This window comes from Ascaphus truei, chromosome 3, assembly GCF_040206685.1.
Source record: "Ascaphus truei isolate aAscTru1 chromosome 3, aAscTru1.hap1, whole genome shotgun sequence".
In the NCBI taxonomy this organism is placed as follows: Eukaryota; Metazoa; Chordata; class Amphibia; order Anura; family Ascaphidae; genus Ascaphus; species Ascaphus truei.
The window spans coordinates 143,546,121-143,564,754 of record NC_134485.1 but is presented as its reverse complement, the minus strand read 5'-3'; the positions used below and the strand labels follow the sequence as shown (position 1 = coordinate 143,564,754).

Genomic DNA, 18,634 nt, shown 5'->3' with positions numbered 1-18,634 from the left:
TAAGGCATTGATCTCGCCCAAAGACTGCGCGCGACAGCAGGAGGTGGCGCGCAAGGAATCAGGGTGAAGTCAAGTGCGCACGAAGGCTGTATGGACGCAGCCAAAGGATGTGCATTTGCTGGTGAAACCAGTTGGACTAAATTATGAATAATCCTATGTACTGTTTCTGTAATGTTTGGACTTTCAAATGACTGCAGAATTTAGTGCTGTGTTGCTCAAACAGCTGGATAAATATCGGAAATGGTGTTTTGTTTTTCTGTGTAAGGTAGCCTACTAGTTTTCAGTTTGTTCCTTATTGCCCAGCCGATCTCTATATCTGCACAGGTGGCATACTACATGACGCTCTCTTTACAGCCATCAAATATTTGTTGTGAAAGTCGCCCCAGTGACCTCTTCTCTTTTTTTTTAAAAATATTTTTTTTTTTTATGTTGGCTATTACAACGGGTCATTTTCGCAAGAGCCAGTATCTGGCTTTCATTTTCTTTTAGCTCTGATATTGGCCACTACATATACAATTCCCCTCCTCAATGGGATTACATTGGTAATGTAATACATGGTTTATGTTTAAAAAATAAAAATTTTAAAAACGGTCTATATATTGTATTTCCTCGATTGTAAGACACACCATCGATTTGGCCCTTACAATCGAGGAAAATTATTGTTTCACTTTCCATGTTTCAGGAGAGGTCCCATGTCAGCGGAGGATGAAGCGGGCGGCGGCGGCAGGAGAGGTCCCACGTCTGCAGATGGTTGAAGATGGACAGCGGGTGGGTGTGTGGCAGCAGGACAGGTCCAAAGTCTGCAGGTGAATGAAGATAAGAAGACAGCGGGCATGCGGTGGGGTGCGGTGGGGTGCGGCGGCAGGAGGTCATAATAGCAGAAGAGCTGAGCAGGAGCAGAGCGGCATAGGGGAACCGCTTGGCAGGTGCACACTGTAACCGGAAGTCAGACACCGGTCAACTTCCGGTGTTAGTGTGCACATCCCAAGCCGTTCCCCTATGTCGCTCTGCTCCTGCTATTATTATCAATTAGCCGCCTCCGCCACCGCACGCCCGCTGTCTTATCTTCATTCGCCTGCAGACATGGGACCTGTCCTGCCGCCGCCACCACACTCCCGCCCGCTGTCCATCTTCAACCATCTGCAGATGTGGGACCTCTCCTGCCACCACCACACACTTCGTCTTCCGCTGACATGGGACATCTCCTGAAACATGTTAAGTGAAAAGAGGGGGTTAGTACTGTAGAGACTTAAAAACTTTTTTTTTAAAAATACATCGATTCTAAGACGCACCCCGATTTCAGACATGTAAAAATCGAAGAAAAAAGTGCGTCTTAGAATTGAGGAAATAGGGTACTACAGTCTTCCAGCTGGAAAACTGTGGAAAAAACTTCAAAATATTTAGCAACTGGTGCAAAAATGGAAATAGATTTATTTAAGGATAAAAAATACAGATGAACCCCTTTATAAGACAGTGCTTGGGGTTCCCATAATGAGACCGCGTTATAACAGGGATCGCAATAAAAAAATGGCCACCACGATCAGGGTTTCCGCGTCCGCCGGAGTGTGAGAGCTGAGAACTCTCCCAGCTGTCCCTGAACTCGGCATCGCAGCAGGGTGTGTGTGTTGTGTTTTGTGTGTTAGGCTCTCCCCCTCTTCTGGGGATTTTATTACTATAATGATGTTTATTTCACTTTCTCCCTGCTTGGAAGCGAACAACACTGCTGTACTTCTGACGAGGGGGGGGGGGAGAGAGAGGGGGTGTTGCGGATCCGGTCACACAGCGAAGAAGCCTCTCAACACTTGGAGGATTGGATGCTGCCCATTGTACACTGTGGGGGGATGTCTGGTAATTGCTGCACTCTTAAACATATATATATATATATATATATATATATACAGTGTGCATATATATATATATATATATGTGGGGATGGAATGTGGAGGAAGGGGGTGATGAGAAAGGGGGTGTTATGTGCAGGGGAGTATTGTCTGTGTGTGTGTTATGGGCAGGGGGCATGAGATGGGATGTGATGTGCATGGGAGTATTGTATGTGTCCGTCCGTCTGCAATAAAGCTTTGGGGAAAAAACGGGAGCCACACTAACAACGCATTAGAATCGGATCCGCGTTGCTGCCGATCGCACTACAACAGGGTTGAGCTGTACCATTTAGAGCAGGGGTGGGGAACGTCCGGCCCGCGGGCCGTATAGGGCCCGCGAAGTCCTTTGGTCCGGCCCCCGGGAAGCCAACCTGCAAGAATGGTTTAATTAAAAAAAAAAAAAAAAAAAAAAAATTTAAACTCACCCTCTCCTGATTGGCTGCCCGTGCTGTCACTCTGCCAAGATATTTTTTTTTGGCCCGCCTCTTCCTACAGCACTGCCCCCTCCCTTCTCTCCTCCAGTAATGCCGGGCTCCTTAGGCTCCGCCCCTCTGTCAGGGCCTGCCAGTCTCAGCTGCACTTGCCATGCTGCTCCAGCAGCCCATCCACGGGCCCCAGGTAACCCACGTGCCCCCTTATACCCCCTCCCAGGCACCTTACCCACCCCAAGGGGGGAGAGGCCTTATTATTGTGTGTGTTTACAGAGGTGGGCTTGTGTGTGTGTGTGTGTGTGTGTGTGTGTGTGTGTGTGTGTGTGTGTGTGTGTCAATGTCACTGTGTGTGTGTCAATGTCAATGTGTGTGTGTCAATGTCAATGTGTGTGTGTCTCTGTGTGTGTGTCACTGTCACAGTGTGTGTCACTGTCACAGTGTGTGTGTGTGTGTGTGTCAATGTCACTGTGTGTGTGTGTGTCAATGTCAATGTGTGTGTGTCTCTGTGTGTGTGTCACTGTCACAGTGTGTGTCACTGTCACTGTGTGTGTCACTGTCACTGTCACTGTCACTGTTTGTGTGTGTCACTCTCACTGTGTGTGTTTGTGTGTGTGTGTGTGTGTGTCTATCACTCTCACTGTGTGTGTGTGTGTGTGTGTGTGTGTGTGTGTGTGTCACTCTCACTGTGTGTGTGTGTGTCACTCTCACTGTGTGTGTGTGTGTGTCACTCTCACTGTGTGTGTGTGTGTGTCACTCTCACTGTGTGTGTGTGTGTGTGTGTGTCACTCGCACTGTGTGTGTGTGTCACTCTCACTATGTGTGTGTGTGTGTGTGTGTTGTGTGTCACTCTCACTGTGTGTGTGTGTGTGTGTGTGTGTCACTCTCACCGTGTGTGTGTGTCACTCTCACTGTGTGTGTATGTGTGTGTGTCACTCTCACTGTGTGTGTGTGTCACTCGCACTGTGTGTGTGTGTGTCACTCGCACTGTGTGTGTGTCACTCTCACTGTGTGTGTGTGTGTCACTCTCACTGTGTATGTGTGTGTGTCACTCTCACTGTGTGTGTGTCACTCTCACTGTGTGTGTGTGTGTGTGTGTGTGTCACTCTCACTGTGTGTGTGTGTGTGTGTGTGTGTCACTCTCACTGTGTGTGTGTGTGTGTGTGTGTGTGTGTGTGTGTGTGTGTGTGTGTGTGTGTGTGTGTGTGTGTCACTCTCACTGTGTGTGTGTGTCACTCTCACTGTGTGTGTGTGTGTGTGTGTGTGTGTGTGTGTGTGTGTGTGTGTGTGTGTGTGTGTGTGTGTGTGTGTCACTCTCACTGTGTGTGTGTGAGTCACTGTCTGTGTCACGGTCACTGTGTTTGTGTGTCACTGTCTGTGTGTGGCAGCAGCCCCTGAGGTGATTAAGGACCTGAGTATCACCAGGGCGGCGCGGTTACGCAGAGCTCCAGGGGGGAGAGGGTATAAGAGGAGGGGGGATGGGGGGGAGGGGTATAAGAGGAGTGGGGGATGGGGGGGGAAGGGGTATAAGAGGAGTGGGGGATGAGGGGGGGAGGGGGTATAAGAGGCTTGGGGATAGAAGAACGAGTCTGCGGTGGGAGAGACACCTCACTACCGCCTCTCCTCCTCACACCGGGCAGCAGTTGTGGAGGGTACCTGCTCCGATCTCCCCCTGCTCCGCCCCTCCCCCCGTGCACTTACACGGCCCTCCTCCCCACACCGGGTAACAGTTGCTGAGGAGGGCACCTGCTCCGATCCCCCTGCTCAGATTCCCCCCCCCCCTTGCACACTTACACGGTCCTCCTTCTCCCCACACCGAGAAGCAGTTGCGGAGGGCACCTGCTCCGATCCCCCCCAATCAGATTTCCCTCCCCCTGTGTGTGTCAGAGAGAGTGTGTGTGCGTCTGAGCGAGTTTGTATGTGTGTCTGAGCGAGTGTGTGTGTGTGTGTCTGAGCGAGTGTGTGTGTCTGAGCGAGTGTGTGTGTGTGTCTGAGCGAGTGTGTGTGTGTGTGTCTGAGCGAGTGTGTGTGTGTGTCTGAGCGAGTGTGTGTGTGTGTGGATGAGCGAGTGTGTGTGTGTGTCTGAGCGAGTGTGTGTGTGTGTGTCTGAGCGAGTGTGTGTGTGTGTGTGTGTGTGTGTGTGTGTCTGAGAGAGAGGGAGAGTGTGTGTCTGAGAGAGAGAGGGAGAGTGTGTGTCTGAGAGAGAGAGGGAGAGTGTGTGTCAGAGAGAGAGGGAGAGTGTGTGTCAGAGAGAGAGGGAGAGTGTGTGTCTGAGAGAGAGAGGGAGAGTGTGTGTCTGAGAGAGAGAGGGAGAGTGTGTCTGAGAGAGAGAGGGAGAGTGTGTGTCTGAGAGAGAGAGGGAGAGTGTGTGTCTGAGAGAGAGAGGGAGAGTGTGTGTCTGAGAGAGAGAGGGAGAGTGTGTGTCTGAGAGAGAGAGGGAGACTGTGTGTCTGAGAGAGAGAGGGAGAGTGTGTGTCTGAGAGAGAGAGGGAGAATGTGTGTGAGAGGGAGAGTGTCTGAGAGAGAGGAAGAGTGTGTGTCTGAGAGAGAGGGAGAGTGTGTGTCTGAGAGAGAGAGGGAGAGTGTGTGTCTGAGAGGGAGAGGGATAGTGTGTGTCTGAGAGAGAGAGTGTCTGAGAGAGAGATAGAGAGAGAGAGAGAGTGTGTCAGAGAGAGAGGGTCTGACAGTCTGAGTGAGAGTGGGTCTGAGAGTGAGAGTGGGTCTGAGAGTGAGAGTGGGTCTGAGAGTGAGAGTGGGTCTGAGAGTGAGAGTGGGTCTGAGAGTGAGAGTGGGTCTGAGAGTGAGAGTGGGTCTGAGAGTGAGAGTGGGTCTGAGAGTGAGAGTGGGTCTGAGAGTGAGTGAGTGGGTCTGAGAGTGAGAGAGTGGGTCTGAGAGTGAGTGAGTGGGTCTGAGAGTGAGTGAGTGGGTCTGAGAGTGTGTGAGTGGGTTTGAGAGTGTGTGAGTGGGTCTGAGAGTGTGTGAGTGGGTCTGAGAGTCTGCAAGTGGGTCTGAGAGTCTGCGAGTGGGTCTGAGAGCCTGAGCGAGAGTGTGGGTCTGAGAGAGAGTGGGTCTGAGAGAGAGTGGGTCTGAGAGAGAGTGGGTCTGAGAGAGAGTGGGTCTGAGAGAGAGTGGGTCTGAGAGAGAGTGGGTCTTAGAGAGAGTGGGTCTGAGAGTCTGAGAGAGAGAGTGGGTCTGAGAGAGAGAGTGGGTCTGAGAGTCTGAGAGAGAGAGTGGGTCTGAGAGTCTGAGAGAGAGAGTGGGTCTGAGAGAGAGAGTGGGTCTGAGAGAGAGAGTGGGTCTGAGAGTCTGATTTCCCTACCCTCTGCTCGATTTCTGTGTGTGTGTGCACGTGTGCATTTGCGTGTGCACAGACACCAACCCACAGTCAGTCACCCAAAGAGAAGCAGTTCCAGCCATCACATTAGTGGTGAGTTCATTAAATGTTTCACCAAATATAGCAGGTTAATTTTTAAGTTGATAATTTTGGATGGCCCTCGAATGATTTTATAAATATCAAAATGGCCCTTGGCAGAAAAAAGGTTCCCCACCCCTGATTTAGAGCAATGGAATTTTATGCTTTCACTAGTTTGGTGAGGCCCACTGAGGGATCATTTATCAACAACTCCCAGCTATATAACGGCGAAAAAGTTATTAACCGGATTTAGCCCTCTGGTTTCATTGGTAAAGTTTTGATCGCATTTGTTTCACATCTTCGCGAGTTTAATAAATAGAATAGATGCATTAAGTGTGTTTTATATTGTCTCAAAAATGTGTCATCATTTACAATTACTGAAGTGAAGGGAACTAAATGATTTTAAGGGTCGTTGCCTGTTTTTGTGTAAAAGGACAGTTACTGTACATTAAGTGAGTAAGAGAAAAAAATATTCTTTTAACAACCTATATCAGCTGTCTAAAAAAAAAAAAAAAAAACCTTTAAGGGTGATTTGAATCTTTCTCACCTTGCTTCTTGTGTGAAATTGTTTTTTTTTTTTTTTAGCATGCCACCATTAGCCATACAAAACAATCAAATGGCTAGTCTGGATTACCAATATTCCTGTACTCAACAGTTTACAAACTCAAAATAGATTAGAATAAGATGGTAAAAACTTTATAAAGCAATTGGTTAATTTGCAGTCGTTCAAATAAAAAAAAGTTACTTATTTGTTTAAAAATTGTGTAAATTGCGCACATTTAACCTATAAAATATTAAATCTAATAAACATGCCACTTCCATTAGCTCACTTTGGTGTGGGGAGAGACTGACCCTTTAAAACACATAGGGCTTCATTCACTAAGCAATGATAAATCTGAGTTGACACTGCTAACTGTACTTTTTCTGAGTAGTAACAAAGGAGTGAGAGGGAGTAGGTGGTATGATACCTATTTTATTGAACCAACAAGTAGTTGATAGGTTACAAGCTTTCGAATCTCTCAGGGTCCTTCATCGGATATGGCACAAATGTAGAAACAAAAATATTATATCTTTTGTATGCAGGCCGTGGATATAGTAGTTTGGTTCGCCCTCATTGGCTGAACCGCGCACATGACCCGGCCTTCGCGTGTCCAAATCAAAATTATTTGTCTACTCTAAAATTGCAGGCGCTGTCGCGCTCCGCACGCGCTCTATGGCCTTCCTCATTGAGGTACGGCCTTTTGTTCACGTCAACTATGGACACGGCCTTAGAGATATTTGGTTACAATAGATGTTGAGAGGAAATGCAAAATAAGATACGGTAGAAACAAGTGGCCTAGTGTGCAAATGCATAGAGTGGAGACAATAAGGAGACTTGAGGGGTGGAGTGAAATGTGAGGACCGTGTAAGTGAAACAATATATCTAATATAAACTCACTATAACTATTTTACTAGAAGATGTGGTGAGTGCAAAAAACAAAGATTGAGAGAGACCGATTAGTCAAAAAATATATTCAGACCAAATTGGTAACATATAAATTATACTCCAGATGGACATGGACATGGATAGGGAAAGGAGGGTGGGGGTGAGGGGAGGGGAAGGGGGGAGAGTGGATACTGGTATTGATGGTGATAGAAATTAAAATAATACAAACACTCACACGGCCATGTGTGAGTGATAACCCATAATGGAGTGAATCTTCTCTGTGGAAATTCAAGCCACTTCTGTTGGATGACTGGAACGCTTGTATGTCTCAAAGAACAGGAGAAATGCTGGGGTTGGTACCAATAGATAGACACTCTACTACGCTGCCACGACCATTGGCTTACGGACTTTACCTTTCTACGCTGGAGTTGGCAAGTATGGTACCCATTCCATCTTTGTTACCCGGACAACCTACGCCCCTTCCACACTCCGGCCGTGCCCCCGTTTACTGCTAGGTGTGTGGTATTACTCCTTTCCACCTCAGTCCCGGGGTCTCGTCTGGCTTGTGGGCAGGCCGAGCGTTACAATTACTGATGATTAATCATTGTGTTGCGACACAAACAATCTTAGAATATAAATGTAGCATCTATTAAAACCTGTCTCAAAAAATGGAAATGAGTGGTACATAGAAGATATAAGGATCAAATTTGGCCCTAGCAAATAGAGCACTGGATACACTAGACTGTATCCATTTAAGATTTATCAACTTAGTCAGCAGTATTTTAGATTTGTACATAGATTACAAGTGACCAGATCCCTTAATGATCAAGAGCCAATCAGCATATCAATATCGAATGCATATGCATTTGTAAGCGCTTAAAAGACATTTAAGCCACACCTCCATCAGAACCGGAGGAAGCCAAAGGGCGAAACGCGTAGTTCTGTGGAGTTTTGGATTCAGCCAGCCACCGTAGCTCACGAAGCAGCTGTTCGTGACCTCACCACCAGGACGAGGAAGTAAGGACTGCAAGCGGACAGAATGCTGAGGGACGCTGCGGTGAGCCCACAAGTTCATTTGTGCCATTTGTGGTACCGTTTTTTGTCAAACATCTCTTTTTGCGAATAAATATCACGTTTTTAGTCTGGTTTCTGCAATTGCATGGTACCCATATGAGAGACAACGGACGATCCACTGCCTATCTCTGTGAGCACAGTCAGGAATCCTCTGAGCGCCCCCCACTCACATATGGCCATGTGAGTGTAGACATTTTTATTTAGACTTATTATCACTTCCATATACCCTAAAGGTACCAACCCTGGCATTTTCTCCTGTTCTTTGAGGCATACAAGCGTTCCAGTCATCCAACAGAAGTGGCTTGAATTTCCACAGAGAAGATTCACTCCATTATGGGTTATATCACTCACACATGGCCGTGTGAGTGTTTGTATTATTTTCATTCTATCACCAGTATCCACTCTCCCCCCTACCCTTCCCATCCTCCCCAACCCCCTCCTTCCTTTCCCTATCCATGTCCATCTGGAGTATTATTTATATGTTACCAATTTGGGCTGAATATATTTTTGGACTAATCAGTCTCTCTCAATCTTTGTTTTTTGCGCTCACCACATCTTCTACCAACACTGTACAGTATGAGGATTCTGGGAAATCTCTCTTTCACGGTTGAGCAGCAGCAAGGAGTTGGGGCCAGTATTTTTACTTATTATTCATTTACATTATTGTGTTGATCCCATTGTGGTGTGATTATTTATTTGTAGAAATCCCTATACATCATAATATATTCAGGTAGCGCCCCAGTTTTTCCCTATATAACTATTTTACTGTCTGGTTATCTATATAAAGAATGTATCCAGGGAATGTACCTCTTCTGGATTACAACAGCATTCATGGAGCTAAATACTGTACATGCAGGATTAGCATGACCAGATAAACTATTTAGAATAAACATAGCACTTTAAGGCCCGTAATATAGTGTGTGCGGCCGTGCGCACGTGCACTTTTTGTGTGTATGCTGTGAGCGACACAGTGAGGTACTCTGTGTGTGTGTGTGTGTGTGTGTGTGTGTGTGTGTGTGTGTGTGTGTGTGTATTGTTATAAATACGTTGGTGAGAATAAATTATTTATTAATATTATACATACATTCATTTCAGCGGCGGTAGTGGCGCAAAATCTTTATTTTCCCCATCTTCTCCCCTGTCGGCCAACTCCACGCTCACTGCCATGCGCGCGGTCCTATTATAGGAAGGCTGACTAACCACAGCCAACTATAACAGCAACGCGCGTGCATGGCGCAGCAAGCGCACCCTCTATAGAACAGCCTTTATTTAGTGGTGTGTGCATACACCACAGTTCTCTAAACTTAAAAGATTGCCCTAAAGAATCAGCCCCATTTAACTAGATATATTACATTTGCACCAATTGTATTAGCTGAACATATTATACAGAACAAATGTACTAGTGTTTACATAAAATAAAAAAATCACTCCACCAAAACAAATGATGAGATATTAATAGATAATAAAACTTAAAATGTAATGGGCATAGTTAAAATAAATACAACAATGAGATGAATTACTTACATAGAATGGTGCTCCTAAACTACAGTAGAGTTAAAAGGATATTCATCCCCAGAATAAACAAAAATATGAATGAATGCGTTGGTTACAGTTGCCAAGTGTTACGCATAATTAATGAAAATAAGAATGGCTTAAAATAGCACAATTGCTCAGCCTATTCCTAATGCTCAGTATGAATATGTATAATTTAAGGTCTCTTTGATACAGATCAATATATTTTCGACTGAGTATCTGAGTGTAGATACATAGGTATCATGTGTTGTAGATAGCAACGGTGTATATATTTGCTTCTTGAACGGTGGTTACATAGGTGTTTTGTAGTTTGTCCTTGGTATAGGATCAGTAGAGCAGATAGACAATCTCCAGATCAGGTAAATGAATAGGGTAATCAGTGCCAGTTTGGTATATGCTGTGTAGAAAAAAGGCCCTTGTACCAGATGCTACAGAGGATGGTAGCCGTTAAGTGAGCTGCTGATCCTGTATGTGGAGAGGAGTGGTAGCTACGGTTTCCATCCTTGAGAGCGGCTACACTCACCTGCCTTGTCAGACACACAGCTGTTGAGCGATGTCAATTTGATGTTTTCTGAAATCTAAATGGAGACCACATTTGGATGACCAAATGTACAAAGGAGCTGTAACTGTATTAAAATGAATGTGTGGTCACCGTGTCCGGGTGCACAAAATTAATTAAAAGGTGTAAAAAAAAATTATTTAAAAAATGCAGATATTTGTCTTTAGTGATCAACCACACATTAAGTTAAGGTGGGTAGAATAGTGACAAAAATACTCCACCGTTTACGGACTCTGCACTTCTTTAACTCAGGCTGTGCTGAAAAGCTGTGTAATACGACAGGCATATACAGTAGGGCTCCAAGTTAAAATCGATATGAAGCAAAAGGTGACACTGTGTGCTCATTTGCATGTCATTTCCCAGAATCCCTAGCTGCAGTGGAAGCACTGTATGCTAAGAGATAATGGTGAAAATCAAGGTTGCAGACCTGTCTGAGAGATGTGAATGTGCTCATAAGTGATATCTGTAGTTATCCAAATTGTAAGTGATATTGCAATAAAACCAATACTTAGCAATCACGGTTTTGCAGTATGTTTACAGAAGTGTGTACTCTGCATGCACATTGTGGAGCAAGGTGTTATTTTTATATTGTGACATTACCAAGGTTTTAAAATGAAAGGCTTTTATTCCCATGAGAACATTGTTACCAAGGCTTCATTGTCCGATCAGAAGTAGATTGGAGGCTGATCAGCACAGTTGGTGTTGCAATGACAACAGAAGAAAGTGTGTTATGCAGGAGGCACCGCACACCTCATTCTGGCATCTACATATGCAGTTAATTATTAGGCAGTTTGTAATGCTGCCAAGATATGAGGAACCAAGTATTGTGGTTATTTCCCTTACAATAGACTGCTCTCAGTACAAAAAAAAAAGATTTTACCATTAGGTTTTTACAAATGTAATTCCAAAACCACAAACAAAATGGAATTCCTAATACAATTGTTTATTTTAACACAGTCTGCTTAGCCTGACTCTCGTTATGTTTCTAATGTATGATCCACTAGCTATCTTCTAACACTGCGGGGTGTGACATTTTCTGGCGGGGAGGAAGGGAAGGGCACGGCGCTTACAGAGGCCCCGTGCTCTTCCCCACAATATTTCAATTAAAAGCCGGGCGAGCGCGCGAGGCCTCCATGGCCCTTAGCTTGTCTCGAGCAGCTTTTGGAGGGTCGCATGACGTTGTGATGTCTCAACACGCCGTAGAAAAGGTAAAGGGGGGAGAGCAAAAAAGTTTGCGCACTGACATAAGCAATGGGTAGCCGAATAAGTAGCTTACAGCAAGGCCCCGCTTGTCGGCACCCCGCTTTTCGGCGGTACCGAGAAGGGGGCCGCCATGTCTGCGCATGCGCAGAACGGGCCAGTCCGAGGTAGCGCATGCGCAGGATGAGCCGGTCCAAGGTCGCACATGCGCAGAATGGGGGGGTTCCCGAGGTTGCGCATGCGTAGAAGGGCGAATGGCCGGTCTGTACATGCGCGCAAACACCGAAAATCGCCGGTTCCGCCGCATGCCCGGGGCCCTGCTGTAAAATCCCAGTGTCCGTAACGCTGGTTTGAGCTCTGATAATCCTTATCAAAGCTTTGGGAATTCCACCCTTTGTGCCCAAAAATTCTGTTTAAAGCGCTACGTACATTGTCTGCGATACAGAAGAAAAATACTATTATATTCTGTTGTGTGAGTGGGAACTATTAAAATGTCTGCCATACTGATTGTGTAAAACCTGTTTTATAATAGACCTGATTGCTCAAAGTTTAATGTTGCAAATGTATGTGTAAATAAGAATGCTTATCTGTTCAGACATATTCTGAGGTGTTTATTATTGTACTTGTTACAATTAGGTTTTTGAGCATACATATCCAAATGTGTTAACGCTTTGAGTGCTGGTACATTGCGATCATGTGATCAATCACATGATCATAACAACACATCCGTTCCGCATCTTGTCAGATTGTGTTCAGCGAACGCGATCTCCCATATAAAATGAGTAGTGCTTCAAGTTCCAGAACACATGACGTGTTTGCTATGTCATGGGGCTCGGAATGGGTTAAAGCAGCAACGCTTCTAAAAATGGTAATGCATTATTACCCATTTGGAATTAGGTGGGTCAGCTGAGCTTTAACAGTGCAACTTTCAGTTTCAGGCCCCTCCGGTTCCCGAGATAATTCTGGTAAAGTTTCAAGTGTCTCTCCCGTGATATCAATACTGTAACTCAGCGGTGCACAACCTGGGGGGAGCTAGTTTTTTTCTGGGGGGGCATGGCGTCGCAGGGGCCCCGCGCTCTAATCCCAAGGCATTTCAATTAAATGTCGGGGGATCGCGTGAGGGCTCTGCAACTGTAAACTTCCCTCGTCTCTGCCGGCGTCAGAACTCGTGTCCATGGCAATGCGGCGTCAAATGATGCCGCGTTGTCATGTGACGTCATACGCGTTAAATGACGTTGCGGGTCACGTGGCCCCACTGCGTCATTTGACGCTGTGCGAGGTAAGGGGGGGGGCAGAGGGGCACAGCAAAAAAAGTTTGCATCCCCTGCTATAACTAACCAATTGGAAGCTACAACCAATGATGTTGCAGGTTCCTTTTGGCCTGTGGGACCCGGCAGTCTTGAAGGGTAATAAGCATGCCCAGAACAGACTCTGAGCACCTTTACCGTTAAGCTCAACTTATTACAAATATGTAGAAAAATTCAATAATAATAATTGGAAAAGGAGAATCGTCAAGGCGCCATTGCTGTTTTAACCCTGTGAGTGCCGGAGCCACCCTCTCATTCCACTTCCCCTGAACATGATCTCCCGTAGAAAAACAAGCCAGAAGATGGAGACGTAGCTAGCACATCATGGGGCCCCTGGAGTTTCAGACCCCATGACGTAGTAGCTACATCTGTAGTGCACCCAAAACGTTAAGAAGATCTTAAACATTTTCTTTGCTCCTTTTCTAAATTCTCTTGTCTCTTCCCCCCCCCCCTTTTTTTTTTAAAGTTGCTATGAAACGTAAAAAAAATCAGTTATCTGCCCTCAGTTTCTTGATAATTTGCAGCTTTTATGTTGCCTTTTCTATGCAGCATTCAAACTGACTTATATTATTTGTTTTGCAGAGGGATTCTTCAACCATCCGTTTCTTGATCAGGTTTCTACAGTCAAAAAGTGTAAGTAGACTTGGCAAACATATCTGGTATTTTCAGTTGCTGACTTGATCTGTGTTGTATAGTAGACACGTTTCTATTTTCTTTTTTAACATAGCCCAGTGCATACTGTTGTTTATCTTTTATGTGTCGGAGGGGCCCATCATGTAGTACAAAGCAAGGCAGAACTGGTCTTTGACAAAGGAGTTAATAAACTTTTGATCTGTACAACTTTGAAGCCTCTGTAATCACTCCAACACTTATCGTTACAATAGCTACAGTCATTGACCCTATTATTTTATATGACGTCTTTATTTATTCAGCAAAAGTGTTGAAATTCCTTCTGTTGAAATGTGTGAATTAATGTGGTTTATACAAAAATGGCCAATGCTTGAACTAATTGGGACAAGAGAAACAATGACGCTCTGAACTCTGAGCCTTCTGTGCTGACAAATACTACATGAAAAAAAACACATGAAAGTGCTAGATATACAAATCAAATAAATGTGAATGCAATATACAATACCAGGGCTAATGTAGTTAAGAGCATCTCTTGTACCCCACGGACATCTGGGAAAGATTAATTGTTCAGCTGCCCATAGCGCCACTCACAATTGCTCTCAAGTTAGTGGGACCTTGCAAAAATCTATATATAGTTTCAATATTCACCACAGACTGTATCCTATTACTCTTCCATCTCACCCTCACTTCTGTCGCCTTGCCTGAGTAAGGTTATATAAAAATGTGTTTTAAATTGTATATACATAGAGAGAGAGATTATGTGAATGTAAGTTTCTAATATTGTGCCCACAGCATGTCCAGTCCCAGTGCCCACCTATTCGGGTTCAGGTATTTCCGGCAGCTCCTGTGGAAGCTCACCCTCATGCCGCTTTGCCTCTCCCCCTGTAAGTATGGGCTGCATATCATTAAGTACAGTATATATTTCATAGTATTTATTTAGCTTATTTCTCTTCTTTGTAACTCAGTATTTTAGGCTTTTAATTGTGTTGCATGGTCTTTATATAATGATAAATATATGCATATGAGGAATGTAGTGGCTTGTTGATAAGAGTACTGGTCTTTAAACGTGGTGAGCCAGGTTTGAGGCTCAGTGCCAGTAGTTTGGGGTGTTAGATCGTATACTCTTTAGGGCCTGGGATTCCTTGTGCCTGTAAATTCTACTATATACATTGATGTGTAGGCTGTATGAGCTATGTAAGAATCAATCATTACAACGTAGATACTGAAATAAACTTCCACTCTGACCAATTTCAGTGAGTGAGGTTCCACTTGAAAAGCTTATATGTCTAAAATGACATAGCTTATATGTCAAAATTACAAACAAAAGCAATAACGAAGGGAGGGAGAGGAGTCATTACAATACATTTTGCATATCATATTAGCATATATCCCAGGTATGCTCTTTTCTGAGCACCTGTCTCTCCATGTTTTTGAAGATTGATTGATAGGATATAGTTATATAGCTCTTTATCCCTCCCTCTCACTCTCTCCCTCCCCCAAAACTAATATTTCAGGGTGTGGAACTTTTGGGCGAATCAAATGTATAAACATTCACAATTGCATTTGTTGTGGTGGTCAGTGGTATTGCATTCACGCAAATGTCACTTTTGAAACCCAAGCTGCAAATATTCACGGCTGCGTAGGAAAGCCATATTTGCAGGGAATTTTAATGTCGGCGAAAGATTCACCCATCTTTGTCAGTCATCAGAACTATAGGTGAACTGCTGTTTTTGTTCGTTGTTTGACAGTGCTCCAGTGGAGTACTAAACATGATTTAGCTGAAAGAGGAGGATTTCCTCTTTTCCATTTGCGTCACCACTGGCGCCGTGATTGCTCTGAGAAGCGGTCACATGATCGCGATGTACCGCTGGGTCCTAATACAGATCTGCTATACGGGACTGCCTTTTTAGGAATTGTTGTCATTAATTATTGAAGTGAAACTTCTTTGCTGGCACCTACTAAATTCTCATAGGACAAAAGACTCCTTCATGGAGACAAAAATGCGAAACGGAAGTAAGTCGTGTGCACCAGCGTGTGTCCCCGCTGGCTCAAAATTCTTACAGCACTAAAAGTCCTTGATGGATGGAGACAAAAAAGCGATCAGGCACGTTCACGAGCGTGTGGGCGCTCCAGCCTCTTACCTGATGCTCGCGTATGTGCAGAAGCGACCAGCACTGCATGCGCAGAAGTAGGCAACTGCACTCGCGCATGCGCAGAAGCGGCCAGTGTCGCTTGCGTAGAGGCGGACAGCTTCACTTGCGCAGCAGCGTGAGAGTTTGTCTGAGGATGTGTGTGTGTATCTATATCACACACACACAAACAAAAGGAACAGCGTTATTAGAGGAATTACCAGTGAGTACAAATATAGAAGTGCAAATAGCAAACATTTAAGATATCTAACATTTATAATAAAAAATGGAGAAATGCAAAAGATGCAAGGTGTGTAAACATATAACACATGAAATGTGTATAGATTAATATAGTAACTAATGATTATAAAAAAAATAAACGGGGTGTGTGCCGAGCAAGCACGTTCTAAGTCAAACTTCTTTGCAGTTTGTCACTGAAATTGTATTTTGATTTTGATCATTTTGATTGAATTAAAGACTTTTGGGAGTAACGGCATGTAGATACTTTACAATACAACATATATGTATCTCACTTTACTTATTATAAGTCAATTGTATAATGTATTCCAACTGATACCATGGAAATTTCTGCAAAAATAAAATAAATTATACTCTCAAAAATCTTTAACACAGGCACTCTCTCTCTCTCTCTCTCTCTCTCTCTCTCTCTCTCTCTCTCTCTCTCATTTATTTATATATATATAAATATATATATATATATATATATATATATATATAGTGTGTGTGTGTGTGTGTGTGTGTGTGTGTGTGTGTGTGTGTGTGTGTGTGTGTGTGTGTGTGTGTGTGTGTGTGTATGTGTGTGTGTGTGTGTGTGTATTGTTATGGGCTTTGTTTATTTTTTTTACAAAATTTCCTTGTGAACTAATATGGTAGTGCACTTTAAAATCTTTCCACCTATCTCATTAGGACACCTTCCACAAAATGGCAGATAAACTTGCTACTCGATTTCCAGGTCAGCTTACCTTACAGCTCCCCCATTCAAACAATTGTTTGCATTTGTCATATACACCGAAGGATGTCAAACTGTGGCCACTTGAGCCTGTCCCTTAGATGACTGCATGTTTTCACTGGTTTCAGGGAATTGCTAAATATGAACTTTATTGTTGTTATTTATTTTTTGTCTATGTGGTTCAGTCTCTGCCAGACATGCAGCATATCCAGGAGGAAAACTTGTCTTCCCCTCCATTGGGTCCTCCAAACTACTTGCACGTGTCCAAAGATTCCGCCAGCACTAGCAGCAAGAACTCCTCTTGTGATACAGATGACTTCGTCCTGGTCCCTCATAATATCTCTTCTGACCATTCATGTAAGAACGGTTTGTTTTTAAAGATTTTCAAAACAAGGAGTGTTTGTGGTCAGTTCGCAGAGATCCAGTAAATGCTACAGTTCATTGCATACCAGCTGTTGTAACCCAGTCCAATAGGTCATTGTCACGGGAGACTAGGCAATTTTACACCTTAATACCGGGATCATATCACTGAGCAAAACCAAGAAGTAAAACAAATTGTCATTTATTCCATTGAAACAGACGTACACACAGTTGATTACAATAAACATGAGAAAACACGGTTACTTGCTGCTTAGAATCTTAGAAAACTTTAGAGCAACTTAGAAAATTTAGAAACTGAAAATCTGAGCTGTGTAAGGGTTTTTAAAACCTCTCGGTTTCATTCACAGAAACCTACAGCCCAATTAAAAGCGTGAGAGATTTCTCAGTAGCCAAGCAGAACAGGGCTCTCCTGTCTGATGATGTCAGAGGCAGGGGCGTGTTGAGCCAGCTTGAAAATAAGTGTGAGCTGGAAATATGAATCAGCCTATGGGAAATATTCCCACAAGTAGCAACTTCCTCCCCCTCCCCCCCCCCTCAGCTAACCCCTTGCCGGCTCTAAGTCTGGTGTCACAATCAGGGCCCCAGTGAGGTGCCCTCTGTTCTCTAGAACTGACACCTGGCCTTTTCCTGCTCACCAAATGATTCTCCCACCTCCACATCCTGGATTCCCTTTGAAGCCAAGAGGCTAGGTATAGACATCATGTCTCCTATGCATGGATTTTTATACATACAGTATAACACCCACTGAACCTTACTTTAATAAAGTATAAACCTTGGGGACCCTACACGCCCATAAACAGGTCAGATTTTCCATACTTTACAGGGGTCTTCCATAACCCACAACCCAATACCGGTTCTGGGACACCTTGGCACTAACTGGGTTACCCCTATTTTACCTAGGGATCCCCGCAGCTACAGGAACACTGTTCATCCCTGTGCCTCATTTTACTGTGCACAAAGCATACATGTACTTAACACACTTTGTTTAACAAAATATACCTTACACTTTTATGCTGCTCAAATGTCTGTCTTTTTGGTGATGAGGGATAGAATGAGAACTTGTACTTTTTAGTCCCACTAGCCATATGCCTCATACTCTGCAAAACCTGACTTTTAGACTAACAAAACCTCACAGTCTAATATATAACTGGAGCACCCCCTGAACACCTATACTGGGTTCAGGCTGATCTGGGCATTAACTGGACATCCTCCCTTATACTAGGGACCCCTTGACTGTTTCAGGGACACCTCACATCCCTATGCCCCTTTTACCTTTCTGGGTTGTGCTGAAGCAGGGAACTTAGTGGTGTCACACCCTATACAGGTTTTGGGTGACCTGGGCATTAAATGAGTATCCCCTTTAACCTAGGGACCTCTTGACTGTGTCAGGGACACCTCACATCCCTATTCCCCTTTTACCTTTCTGGTATGTGCTGAAGCAGGGAACTTGGCGGTGAGTCGCGTAACTGTTTTCAAGGGAGGATTTTGACAAGAAGTCTGAGTCTATATGTGCTCGGGAATCTGACTTGATTCCCGGATACATTTTTGGGGTGGCCAACAACTCTGGGCCCCGTCTACCTAGACACAATGTGACAACACTTTTACCGCAAAACCCCCCTGAAACTCATAGCCTGAGAATCTCCACTGGTTAGCATTCCTGGAAAAGTAAAACACACACACACATTTGTTATTGTTGCACAATCAC

General features: G+C 44.3%; 1 protein-coding gene across 3 annotated transcripts in view; it reads left to right on the top strand.

Moving 5' to 3' along the window:
- ULK2 (unc-51 like autophagy activating kinase 2) overlaps nucleotides 1-18,634 on the top strand; it is a 148,106-nt gene that overhangs the window by 91,292 nt on the left and 38,180 nt on the right. For all 3 annotated transcript variants that reach the window (XM_075589603.1, XM_075589602.1, XM_075589601.1), the window contains exons 11-13: nucleotides 13,402-13,452; nucleotides 14,242-14,333; nucleotides 16,734-16,905. In XM_075589603.1, the coding sequence (XP_075445718.1) occupies nucleotides 13,402-13,452; nucleotides 14,242-14,333; nucleotides 16,734-16,905 (315 nt within the window). The remainder of the gene's footprint in view (nucleotides 1-13,401; nucleotides 13,453-14,241; nucleotides 14,334-16,733; nucleotides 16,906-18,634) is intronic.